This window comes from Callospermophilus lateralis, chromosome 10 (assembly GCF_048772815.1).
Source record: "Callospermophilus lateralis isolate mCalLat2 chromosome 10, mCalLat2.hap1, whole genome shotgun sequence".
In the NCBI taxonomy this organism is placed as follows: domain Eukaryota; kingdom Metazoa; phylum Chordata; class Mammalia; order Rodentia; family Sciuridae; genus Callospermophilus; species Callospermophilus lateralis.
Window position 1 is genome coordinate 115,272,727 of NC_135314.1, and position 13,666 is coordinate 115,286,392.

The following is a 13,666-nucleotide window of genomic DNA, read 5'->3' on the forward strand; positions in this document are numbered from 1 at the left end:
CAGCTTTAATTTTTCTATGGGGACCACATGTTTTTTCTTTCTTTTGTAGAGACAGTGCTTAAACTAAACTGTAACAAAAAGTGGTGGTCTTGGCAGTAAATTTGATACTCACTGAATATCCTCACGTAATGCTTGCTGTGCTATACACAGTGAACTAGAAGCCAGCAGCATCCCTCGCCCTAACGGAAGCACATGGTGGAACCATTCTACCAGATTTTTGAGTGTCAGATAATGTCATTTAGTAAAAAGGTTAACACTTTTATTCTTATGGACTTGAGAAATTTTCTTTTAAACTAAGAAAATTATGTTGAAGAAAAACTATTTAGAAATAATGTCAGTGAAGTTACTTGAGTTTGAATTAGGGACAGGGCAGAATTTCATTGGCAGTAATGTGTATATCTCAATTAATCAGCACTTGAATGTGCTCAGTTTTAAAGACCCTCAGTATATGTATTGTTTACAAGATATATTTGGTGGTAGTTATTGGCCTTATGAAAAAGGAGTATTTTCTTTTGTGAAAGCATCTGCTTAAAATATTTTGGTATGTAGAAACCTTCCAGTTCATCCATGTATTTGTTTAAACATGATTAAGCCTTTGACATGAGATAAAAGGATTGGCTATTGCCAATTAAAGACAATGTAAGGAAAACTAAACTTAAAAAAATTAGAATGGGTGGGGCACAGTGGTACACACTTGTAATCTCAGTGGCTCTGGAGGCTGAGGCAGGAGGATGGAAAGTTCAAAATCAGCCTCAACAATTAAGCAAGGCCCTAAGCAATTTAGCTGAGGGCGTGGCTCAGGGGTTAAGGGCCTTTGGGTTCAATCCCTGGTACCACCAAAAAAAAAAAAAAAGTAGAATGGTAGTCAGTGCTACACCATGAATGCTGATATATATGGTTAAAATGATCTAAAGTGAAGTCATTATTTCAGTAGTTTCCTAGGTGGCTGTGGTATGGGAGGTTGGTCCAAGATAAATAAACTGTGGCTAAAAAAATGGAGGAGCAATGTAATCACACCAGTCTGTGCTGTGCTACCTTGTGCCCTATCACTGATCCTCTAGGCTGAATTTAGTTGTTTGTTCCACACTGTGAAGCTGGTTTATTTATGTATTGATGTATTTTCTGGGCACCATAGCAAGGGATCCATAAATACTGGGTAACAGTGAGTTGCTTCACAAGGAGAAACAGACCTTTTGAAGGGGAGAAATATGATGAGCATTTCCAAACTTTTTTTTCAAAATTTTTTTTCTTTTATTTATTGGAAAAATAAAATGAATTCTAAAGTCAGAGGGACATTTGGATCTTTGTAAGGATTAAAATGATTAAAAATTGACTTCTAAACAGAAACTGTGAAAAGGATGCTGTTGCCTCTTCTGATCCTTCTAATGTCAACCAGTGTTTGTTTCTTTTGGCTTCTCACTGAGCATCGTTTATTGAAAAAGTGAGTTCATGGAGCCAGTTTTTCTCTCCGCACTCAGTGTGCTGTGTATTGAGCACAAAATGTGATCTGGGCACTGACCGTAGCACTGTAGAGAAAGAGCCATGTGCAGATTCCCAGGGAGTTCTCACTTGTGTCACACCTCCTCAGCCACCAAGACCGAACAAACCTCAGGATGTGTGTTTTTAAAACAACCTGAATGTTGGCATCATCTTAACTTTAGCATCGTTTACTTTAGTAAATTATGCCAAGATCATGTTTTACTGGAGCACTTGGTGAATTGTTTGTTAGAAGATTATTTTTCTGATTTTCTTGTTATTAGTATTTGGTACTGGGAAATGAACATAGGGGTCCTTTACCACCGAATTATATTATCAGCCCTTTTTATTTTTATTTTGAGGAAGACACTCAGTAAGTTGCTTACAGCTTCACTAAGTTACTGAGGCTGGCCTTGAGATTCTCCTGCCTCAGCCTCCAGAGTTGCTGGGGTTACTGGTGTGTGACACTGCAACCCGCTGTTGTTATTGTTATAGAAGTGTAATTTATGCACATTATTCTAAAAGTAACAAGATCTATTGTATTTGTTTTCTAGTAACATTTTATACTTCTCATAATTCAAGTTAATGTGTACCTAGTATGTCCACCTTTGTTTTGTCTTACACAATTTATATAGAAACAAAACCTTCCAATATGATGTCTATAATTTTAATGGTAGATTTATTTAACAGTCTCTTCCTCCTGGGCTGTGAGGCAGGTGGAGTGTGCAGGCACTGAGAACCCAGTCATTAATGAGGGACAACATTTCATTATGTTAGCATGAAAGAAAGCCAAAACACGTCGAGGTTCCTGTTTCTATACTGTTTCATCCTTTCTTTTTTGACAGAAAGATTTAAATCGTCAGCTGTCACTTAAATATATTACACCATCTTCTTGGTCATCGGGGAAAGAGTACAATGTGCTTAGGAATAAAGTGGGAAAGGAGTGATTCTGGTTTTTTATTGCTGATATCTGCTGAGGTTTGAGTGGGCGCATTAGTGACCCATAGGTAGGAATGAGGAAGAAGGAGCATGTGACTTAAAAACACAAGGGGTTTTGGTGATCATACCTGTCTTGGTTGATTGTCCTAGCTCGTCTCACGTGTGATTGCTCTGTATGTATTCCCAAAGCAGACTGTCTACTCTTCACATTTTTAAATTTTTAAAAATTTGTTTTAATTAGTTATACAAGACTGTAGAATGCACTTTGATACATCATGCATTTTGAAGTATAACTTCTCATTCTTCTGGTTATACATGATGTAGAATTCCACTGGTTATATAGTTATATATGTACATAAGGCAATAATGGCATTCATTCTGCTATCTTTCCTACTCCTATATCCTCTCCCCTGTCTTCACTCATCTCTATCTAATAGTGAGTGTGTCTACCCTTCAATTTTGCTCTTCTTAGTAAACATGTATTCATTAAGCACCTATATGTGCAAAATATGGTACTAGCTGCTGTGGCTGGGGTCACCAACCGAGATGAAAATCCAACCCTCTGGGTACATGCTTTGCTCAACAGTTTTGTGTGTGTTGTATTTGGCACATCCCAGCTATGTCACACTAAGTGTAAGGAATTTAAAAAAAAAAGATTTATTTCTTTATTGATTCATTGAACACTTATGCACTAAATGTATGTCAGCATTCGAAGTGTTAATGTTTCAGAGATAAGCTTCATTATTATTTTAGAACTGGAGGGGAATTTTCTTTTAATTAATCTCATCATTCCCCAAATAAAGAGACTAGTGCAGAAGCAGGTGAAGCCTTGTGGTCCCCCCAGAGAGCTGCCCCTGGAGCGAGCCCACTAACGTCTTTGCCACTCCTCTCTCCCTGGCTTCTCTCCCTGCCAGGGGTTTGTCCAGCACTTGGCTGCAACTTTCCAAAACATGGCTTGTGGGAAGCGACCTTCCAACTAGGCAGTCTTTACTGACCCTGCCTCTGCCCGACCTCATGAAGTGAAATGTAAATGGAATTATATACCATTAGGAGGAAAATTTACCAAACAATATTTGGTTTTTAAAATAGTCCCCCAACTAGCTCCCTTTTCCTCTCTCCAAAGTGGCTAAAATTTATGTGATAATTTTCTACTGTGATTTGATCATAATTTATTCTGTAAGTACCTGTGGGTGGATATTTTAAATGGGTTGATTGTGTATGTGTGCCTAGGGACTGTTAAAGTGTGGTGCCTTGGTGTTGGTTTGTGGTGTTAATTTTGTCTCTGGAAATACAGACACACATTTGAAGTGAAGATGTGACAACAGAATTTTTCGTTTTTTTTTTTTTGTTGTTGTTGTTGTTACGCCTTCTAAGAGGCTTCAGTTTATGAGACTCTATTTAAGCTTTCAGACACTAATTGCTAATAGTTTGGATGATTATAACTTTTATATAAGTTTATGCTAGTGATGATAATGAAAATATTGGATTGGGAAAGAATAAGTCACAAATAGGGGAGACTTCTGTTGCTTTATTTTTCCGGCTGCATGGTAGGTTTTGCTTCTTGATGAGACTTGGAGTGATTCATTCATTCACTAATTCATTCATTTGTACAACAAATATTTATTGACTATCTTCAAAATCCAAGGCCAAGGAGATATATAGAAGAAAAAAGACATGGATCAAGCATTTGAAGGAGAAACATGTAGTCTCATCTGAGGTAAGCATTCTTAGCATGAAGGACAGAAAACAATACCTGTGGTGAAGGTGGAGAGGAGAAGAGCTGTGGGTGTTAAGAGGAAGGAAATGGTGTTTTCCAGTAATGGTCATCAAGGAGAGCTTTGTAGAAGAGGTGTCCTGGGAAAGGACCCTGAAATGTGTTGCTTTGGACCCAGTTGAGAAAATAGGTACAAAGAGGAGGTGCCATCATGAGGAAAGGTGCAGATGACACATCATATGACTCAGTTTGGCTATTAACACAATGCTGATTCACTTAGATTTCACTCTACGGGTCAGTAAACTGTGGTTCAGCCCATTTTTATGCCTATTTTTTTTTTTTTTAATTAGAGCTGTATAGTTGGTTTCATCCTGACAAACTCACACGTGCATGGAAATCGATTTCAGTTCATAATCCTCCCCTTTCCTTCCCAGCTACTTTGCCCTCTCCCATTCTCCTTTCTCTGTTCTACTAGACTTCCTTTTGCTTGTCTTTTAATTGATATTTATTATCCTTATCTTCCCTTTTATTCTAGCTTCTGCATAAGAGAGGAAACATCTGACTTTTTTTTTTTTAAGAGAGAGAGAATTTTAATATTTACTTTTTTTAGTTTTCGGCGGACACAACATCTTTGTTTGTATGTGGTGCTGAGGGTCGAACCCGGGCCTCACGCATGCCAGGCGAGCGTGCTACCACTTGAGCCACATCCCCAGCCCAACATCTGACTTTTAAGTTTCTGAGTTTGGCTAATTTCACTTAAGCATGATATTCTCCATTTCCATCCAGTTACCAGCGAACGCCACAATTTCATTCTTTTTTATGGTTGAATAGAACTCAGCCATATGTTTCTATATATATATATATATATATATATATATATATATATATATATATTTACACACACACACACACACACACACACACACAAACCACAATTTCTTAATCCATTCATCTATTGACAGGCATCTATCTGGGTTCATTCTATAATCTAACTATTGTGAATTGTGCTGCTACAAATATTGATGTGGCTCTATTGCTGTAGAATGCCAATTTTAGATCTTTTGGAAAAACACCCAGGAGTGGGATACCTGGGTCATATGGTATCATATGAGGAATCTCCACCCTGCTTTCCAGAGTGGGTGTATTAGTGTGCAGGCCCCCCAACAACATACATGGGTTCCTTTCTCCCCCACAACCTTGCTAGCATTTGTTGTTGTTTGTATTTTTGATCATTGCCATTCTGATGGGAGTGAGCTGAAATCTCAGTGTCGTTTTTCTTTGCATTTCCCTGATTGCTAGAGATGTTGAACATTTTTTCATATATTTGCTGGCCATTTGTGTTTATTCTTTTAAGAAGTTCTATGTTCAGTTCTTTTGTGCATATGTTTGTTGATTGGGTTATTGGGGTGGTTAAGTTTGTTGGATTCTTGGTATATTCTGAATATTAATTCATTGCCTGCTTTGTAGAGCAGTGTTCTGGGAACCCATCCCTGCTTGTTCATTTATATACAGTCTGTGGCCGCTCTTGCACTACAGCGGCAGGGTTACCATGTTGTTTGATGGAGACATTGTGGTCTTCAGAGCTAAACTATTTTCTGTAAAAGGTGAGAGATGGAGTGAATATTTGCTAACTCCTGTTTTAGATCACAGTTGAAAACCACTGATTGGGTCTGGGGATGGGCACTGATTAGAAGTGGGTGATGTGGAGATGGATGATGTGGCAACCCATAGGATGTCTTAATGAGTCTAGGCCAGTGCCTTCTAGAGATGCTGTAGAGGATCTGAATGCTAAACAGATTAAGGAGATGGAATCACTAGTGTTTGGCAGAAGATTTAATGACAGGCTGTGAGAGGGAGGAGTCAAGGCTACATGAACGTTTTCAATCTGGGGATGGAGTGGCTGATGGGACCATAGAACCAGGGTAACACAGAAGGGCAAACACGTGTCAGTCTCAATGACCTGTTGGAGATGGGGCTCTGACATGTCTGGTATGGGACTCAATATGTCCACGTAATGTGGACTCTATGGCTTTTGCAGGACTCAGGAATATTTACCATAGTTAACTGTGGAAAGTTTTATTTTATTCTTCATATTTAAGTGACCTGAGTTCCTATGAGAATTATTTTTATGACCTTTGTGCATTCTTTGTTGAAAACAAAATTTGAGTTTTTGTGGCCAAAATGATTTTAAGTAGAAAAACTTTCTTGCCCTTTGAGAAGTTTTAAATAGATTCCAAAAAAAAATGTTTCTAAAGTACTCAAACACAAAGGAACAGTGCTACTAGATTGAAAGGGGAAAAATTTCAACAACTTTATATTTTTATACAATCAAAATTTACTTGAATTATATGAAAATAATTTCCCTTCACTGTTTTCTTTAAAATACTTGCATGTTTTAAATTAATTCATGCTTATGAATTAATTATTCATGTGAAAATTGCCACAACTCCTCCATGACAGAATGTTGACATTTATAGTTGCCATACAGTGTGTATAGATCTGTACTGTTTTCTGGGATTTCAAAGATTTACTATTCACTTTCCAAAATTGCATTTATAGCGTTTAAATAAGTGATGCTACCTGAAAATTTTTTGAATTAATCTGGCGTAAGCCTTTGATCATAAGATTCTCTAAGCATACCTGCTCCACCCCATTTCCAAAAAATAGATTGGGTTCCTCTTTTCTTTGGCGGTCTATGACAGTGTCTATCTCAGAGAGACAGCACTCACAGCCCAAATAAAAACTACTCTTATGTCTTAATATTCAATATTTAAAAGAATTCTCAACAGCTAGTAGTTTGGAGGAAAATACCTGTATTTACAAACACAGAACTGAAGAAATCCGTTGTGCTTAGAAGAAAAAGAGAAGAAATTTGTTATTTTCTTTTTAAAGTCAAATTAATTCAGTTGTTATTATTTTTTTTAAATAAATAGGAATGGAATAGTTGTTTTGAGGTTTTAATCAGAACAGCTTTATATTTTAAAAAATACCTGCCTCTGGGTAAAAATTAAATTATTTTAACTTTTGGATTGGCACAAACTTAAAAATGAGGTATCCTCTGCCTCTCCTGTGATAGGAGCCTTCTTTTTTAGTTAATAATGGTCTTAGTTTTGGATAACATTGATGCTTACAACATCCATCATTTGTTGTTAGTTTTTAATCTCTTTTTACAAGTGATTGATGAGATCCATACTACTTCTGCTCCATTTTATAAATAAAGGAACTAAATCATAGGGAGGTTCAATAAGTTTTTCACTGTTACTCTTAGAGCAAGTGGTAACACTGGCTTTAGAAACTCAACTGGCAGACTTCAAACTGTGTGCTGTGAGTGATGTTGTGATAAGGCTGTTTAATATGTGCTTTCTTGCCTCTTGATCCTGGAAGGAAAAAAAAAAGTATGGACCAATGTGTATGTGTGTATATCTATCTGTTTCTACATACTCATATGTAGATATTTTAATTTTGAAATGATGATTTTCATAGCTAAAAGTAAAAACAAATGATAAATTTTATTCCTCCAGAACAGTTTGAAATAAAAAGAAATAATCTGTACCTCTGATCCCAATGCTGTTATTATTTTAAATATTACATAAATGAAGCAACAAAACAACAAAATTTAGTTGTATATTCTCTACGTTTTTAACTCCCTTTCTTGCCTTTTCTCTTTTTCTTTTTTTTTCCTAGAGTGAGAATTGAATATATAGTGAGGGTGTATAGGTCAGGGTATTTTTTTCACTTATGAACTCTGGCTCTCCACAAAGAGGGGAGGGCAGCAAGTTGAAGCAAGCAACTTCCTTTTTGAAACATAGGACCTGAGACTGTCTATCCAAGTTTTACCTGTATTCCCTTGAACTGAATAGGTCATGAGGCCACATGGAGCTTCACTGTAGCTTCTAAGCAGGATGGCCATATGTCTTACATTTGGTGGATTCCACTATGAAAACACGAGCCTGAGAATGTATAATGGAGGTCATTTGGCATCTCTGCTACAAGTTTAAATAATAAGTAAAAATTTCCAATACTCCCGCTAATGTGTTTAATTTTTTTTATCCATGGTGTGCTTTATTTTGATAGAATTATTCATATGTAATGTTATAATTTACTAAGTATTATGTCATGCCTAATTATTAGCCAAGCATATTAGCTAGCTCCTTGAGAATGAATCCATCTGGAATATTGACTTTGAGGAAGACCTTGAGCTGGATTTGAGAGCATTTGTTCCCTTGGATTGCTTGCCACCTGGGATAAGTCATTAAATTATTATCTTTGAAAATGTGTGGCCTTGTGATACACTGATATTAAAAAAAAATGCAAAGGTTTTGAGGTTGTAGTGAATAGGGATCATACTGCAGAGCAAAAATATTTTAGACAATGGCTTTTACATTGATCGTTGTGATTCTTTGAATAAATGATGAGAAATAAATCCATTCATAAATAAAAGGTAAATTATATTATCTATTACCACATTTTTTCAAATTTATTGAGCTGTAAAAAATATGCTGGTCAGAACAATTTTTTTAAGATTGCAGTATATATAATAACTGAAATATTAAGTGTATATTCATGATATTTATTCATAAATGATAGTGGATTAGTACAAATTGAATTGAAATATTAGGTAGTTAAAGTAGCAACATTGTTAAAAGATTATGTCTGTATTATTAATTTAGACAACATGTAATAATTTATAACATTTCAATATCAATTTAGAGCTTTTTATTTTGGTGGTGATTATTAAATAATATCAAGACTATCACTGCAAAAACTGTCTTTTCTTTGAAATTCTATTTGGCTAATATATAGTAAACACTAAAATTCAATACAATCCATGTAGTTTAAATCTGGGGAAATTTTTTGATGTGCTCTGTAAATAGCTGGTTAATTAATCTTGTGTTGGATTCTAAATCCTGATTTTTATTAAGGACCTTTTCTTGGTGCTTATATACCTAAATTCCAGCATATGTATTTTAAAACTCATTTTTTCTTTCATTGAATAGCTTTGATGTTTTATTTGCTGGTGGTCCAGAAGAAGTTCTAAGAAAGTTTCAAAAGACAAACCACAAAGTAGTCTTTGCAGCAGATGGAATTCTCTGGCCAGATAAGAGACTGGCAGACAAGTATCCTGTGATGCACTTTGGGAAGCGCTACCTGAATTCTGGAGGTGGGTGACACCTGGGGAAAATGTTTAATGCCAATCTGAATAAATTTTAGGTACTATATATATCATCATTTAAAAAATATGTAGACATGAAGTTTTAAATAACTGTCATCTTATGACTGTTATAAAAATATCAGTGTAAAATCCACAGCACATTTTAGACTTGACAAAGGCTTTTCCCATATATTATGATATTTGGTACTCTTGACAATATTAGGCGTGTAGATGTTACAATTTCTGCATAAGTGAGGAAACTTATGTCCAAATTTAATCCATTTTTTTCCATCATTGCCAATGTGAAACACCTATACAAACTTAATTGAGCCACAAATATACCACTACGGAAACTTTGAAATAATTTTTGAATGGTTATTTTGTTTGCAGAATTAACAACTTGGAACTTAATAAATTGAGGAACTTTCCCTAAAGACATTTGGTTGTTCAGGAAAAAAAACAACAGAGATCCAAATCTGATTCTAATTTTACTGAGAATTTTCTGGCTGTAGTATAATAGGTTTAGTAAGTTTCCTTTCTTGGGAAAAGGTTCATTTTCAATCTATAATCATCATGTAGCTTTTAAAAGTGGGCATTGTTTAATCTGATTATTTTTGAAATATATCGGAGTAAATAAGTGATTTGTCCTATAATCAGTAATCATGTGATTCTTCATTGAACATCTGGGTATACTTAGAGTGTTGTATTATCTATGCCACCATGAATTAAAACACACATTATCACACCCTCCCTTCACAAATAAAAACAAATTGACCTCGGATAATGTTGACTTTAAAATATGTTTCTCTTAGATGGAGTTTAATATAAATATATGGACAGAAGACATAAAAATAGGACCAAGGACTTCTTGGAGAGTTCAGTTGGATGTGAATTGCAAGCCATATTGAGAAAAGGGAACTTTTTGGGTGATCTGCATATGTGTTGCTGACATCGTTTTTAAGTGACAAAATGATTGTTAAGGGATACCAAAGAATCAGCCTTAAGCTTTTTGTAGTCAAAATTATTAGATGATAGAAAATATAAATATGTTAAATAAGTTTGTGTCATTTCATGGGTGATGTATTGAGAGTTATTTAAGGGACATGCAATATATTTGTAGATGTGTCAATTATTTTTTATAAGATTTTTAATAGTTTTTTTAAACCTGTGCCTTATGGGTATACGTAATTGTGAGATTCTCTTTGCTATATTCATGTATGTACATGAAAAAGTTAGGTCATGCCCTTGTCTTTCCTTGTCCCACCTGCCCTTCCTTCCCCTCAATTCCCTTTCTCTACTCCATTGATCTTCTATTTTGATGGAATTCCTCCTCTTGTAAATTATAATTCCTCCTCTAATAAAAGTAGTTTTAATAATAAAATATATTCATATAAGGTATATATCACATATTATGAAAATATATTTCTTTTTATTTGAGGATATTCCGGTTTGTAAAAATGATAAGGAAACATGATTTTTCAAAATCAGACATAGAAACCATTGAAAATGTTATGTGTCACTATTTAGCATACGTCTCTCCACAAACTTGTAGAAATTAAAACACACATTATCTATTCTAAAAATTTTAGAATTTTTTAATTTGGCAGGAATAACAAGAAAATGAGAAACCAGTGGTGGTTTTGTCACTTTTTCATTTTGCTTGTTCTTCTCTAGGTAACTGTAATATTCCTGAACCTGTTTCTTTGAATTCCTTTATTCCTGTGAGAGAATTTTAATTTTAATAATAAAAATTACATCTCCTTTCTATTCAGAGGAGTAGCACCGGTCCCTTTTAAAAAGTATTGTGTGTCAATAAAACACAGCAGCTTGGCTGCAGTTCTGAAATTCAGAGGTGGATCAAATGGGAAAGCTGATCCTATTGTCTATGGCTTTTTCAGACAAATGTTATTGGAGTAGTTAATGCTCATGCTCAAAGGCCAAGGGGAACAATCCAATTTTAGACTTCCTTTTTTCCAGACTATGACATAAAAACCCAGCCAGAAAATGTTTTAGCAGGCACAGTAATGAGTCGGTCAAGTAATGGAAAAATTACCCAAAAGTCCTAGATATAAAATTTCTTTGGGATTTTTGCAATCAGTGACAAGTCCCACATTCCTTCGATTGCATTAGCATCTCTGGCACTGACATTAAAACCACTGTCTTGGAGACTTTCTTCTTTCAGAAACAGTGGGTCCTCTGCAGGGGCTCTAAGAAGAGCATTTTAGAAGGTCACAGAGAAAATTTTTCCGTCTCGTTCTATTCCTAGTTTTGTCATTTTCCCTTAGTAGCACTGGAAAAAGTTAGTTCCCCTTTTGTGTCAATGAATATGGGGAATGTGATTATTTATAAAGTGTCTGATGATTTTCTGTTCTGTAATTGGTCAGGAACTTGGCTTTTGTCACTGATGTATAAGCAAAGGACACTCAGTAACTCCTGTTTGTTTTGTGATGATCTGTGAACCTCCAACCTAAGGTTAAACCTCAGGACTTCAGTTCTGTGCAGCTGTTCAGTGGGATTACCACAGCATAGGTTTGGGGCTTGCAGTTCTCCATTCTCCGTTTCTGCTCTGTTGCAGGATTTATTGGCTATGCTCCATCCGTCAACCGTATAGTTCAACAGTGGAATCTCCAGGATAACGACGATGATCAGCTCTTTTACACAAAAATATACATTGATCCACTGAACAGGGTAACTGATCGTCCACCGGTTCCTTTCTTCCTAATTCCTTTTTTATTGTTTTGGTTGCTGTGTCTATTGCATTTTATTGTTCGTTACATCCTGTTGCTTTGGTTGCCTTGTTAATATGGAGTGCTCAGAAACAAAGAACTTTTATGGACAGAATGGCAGTTGGAAAACTGAATTGCAACACGTTCTTGCCAATTACATATTTTAAAAACAAAGTCAAGGAAGCAAACAAATAGTGCCTGAGCCTGGGTCCTCCCACCTGGAAAAGTACCAGCTAAACTGTCCTTTTGCCTCCCCTTTGAGGCCAAGTCAGCAACCTTGTCCAACATGGGTGGGTCACCGAGAAAAAAAGTGAAAATACAAACTTTTGCTTTTCTGTGTAGTTTATTGAAACACATATTGAAACAACCTGATAAAAGAAACAAAAAGGAGGCCTCTCTCAGCATTATAGCTGCCCCTCTGCTGGGGGCCTACCAAGTCCCTGGTGCCTCTCAGTAGCAGAGTGAATTATGTCATCACAGCTTCTGAGGCTGGAGATTTAAAGAGGCGGTAATAAAGTTCCAGAGACTCTTGGGAGAATGCTTTTGTAAAATTTTCAGATAGCTGTCATTTATTAAGAAACAAAGAATTAGGACTGTGTATTCTTTTATATTTAGCTGTACTCTTTTTTTTTTTTTTTTTTTTTTGCCTAAGATACTTTGAAGCTATTGGATGCCAATGTACTTTTGTAATGTTAAAAAAAATAGAGTACATTCTCGTTTGTCAATCTTTTAGCCTTTCAAAGGTCTCTTTGTATTCCTATGAGCTTCTTTGTTCCTCAGTAAGTGAGAAGCCAGACTGTGTATCCACACTTCACCCAGGGAGAAACAGGCCACAGAATAACTGTAGGAAGTGGATCTTGGGTTTCCTGAATACCAAAATCAAGATTTGTTCTCTATTTCATGTAATAGCAATATTGACTTAATGTACTCAGTTGACTAAATTTGTAAAATAACACTTTTTTTTTTTAATGCTTTGAAATGGCATGTGAAGAAAACCACTTAAAGGACAGTTTTTAATTTTATAGTTAGTTGTGATACTAGGAAAGACAGGGACCTCCCTGCGAGACTTGTAACATGGAGATTGAGGGTGTAGGGGAAACACGGAAGAGCAGTTGGTGGTCCAGAGTGGGTTGTCCCCACAGATATGGTTGGTTGGTGTGATCCTTTGGCTGGAACCCCAGGGAGCTTTATAGCCCATTTCAGTCTGTAGAATTTTTGGGACTATGGAACCTTGAATAAAGGCTATGGTATAGACAGAGTCTTATGCCCTTTTTTAGTAAAAATAATTGTCACACTGGGCATGGTAGGGCACGCCTATAATCCCAGCAGCTCAGGAAGCTGAGGCAGGAGGATCTCAAGTTCAAGGCCAGCCTGAGCAATTTAGTGAGGCCCTAAGCAATTTAGTGACACCCTGTCTCTAAATAAAACATAAAAAGTATTGGGGATGTGGCTCAGTGGTTAAATGCCCTTGGGCTCAATCTTCAGTACCTTAAAAAAAAAAATAGAATAACTGTCACAAAGAAAACAATTTAAATTAGTAGTGGCCTAAATAAGATAAATGTTTTATCTATGTGTTGATATTTTTCCCTCTGTCATATTAAAAAAATTAAAAGGTAGGGAGCACAAGACTGTCGGGGTGCCTTTATGGTGTCAAGGTAG

The 13,666-nt window shown here is 35.9% G+C and overlaps 1 protein-coding gene across 2 annotated transcripts in view; it reads left to right on the forward strand.

Moving 5' to 3' along the window:
* Plod2 (procollagen-lysine,2-oxoglutarate 5-dioxygenase 2) overlaps positions 1-13,666 on the forward strand; it is an 86,010-nt gene that overhangs the window by 43,451 nt on the left and 28,893 nt on the right. For both annotated transcript variants that reach the window (XM_076867138.2, XM_076867137.2), the window contains exons 4-5: positions 9,127-9,290; positions 11,857-11,969. In XM_076867138.2, the coding sequence (XP_076723253.2) occupies positions 9,127-9,290; positions 11,857-11,969 (277 nt within the window). The remainder of the gene's footprint in view (positions 1-9,126; positions 9,291-11,856; positions 11,970-13,666) is intronic.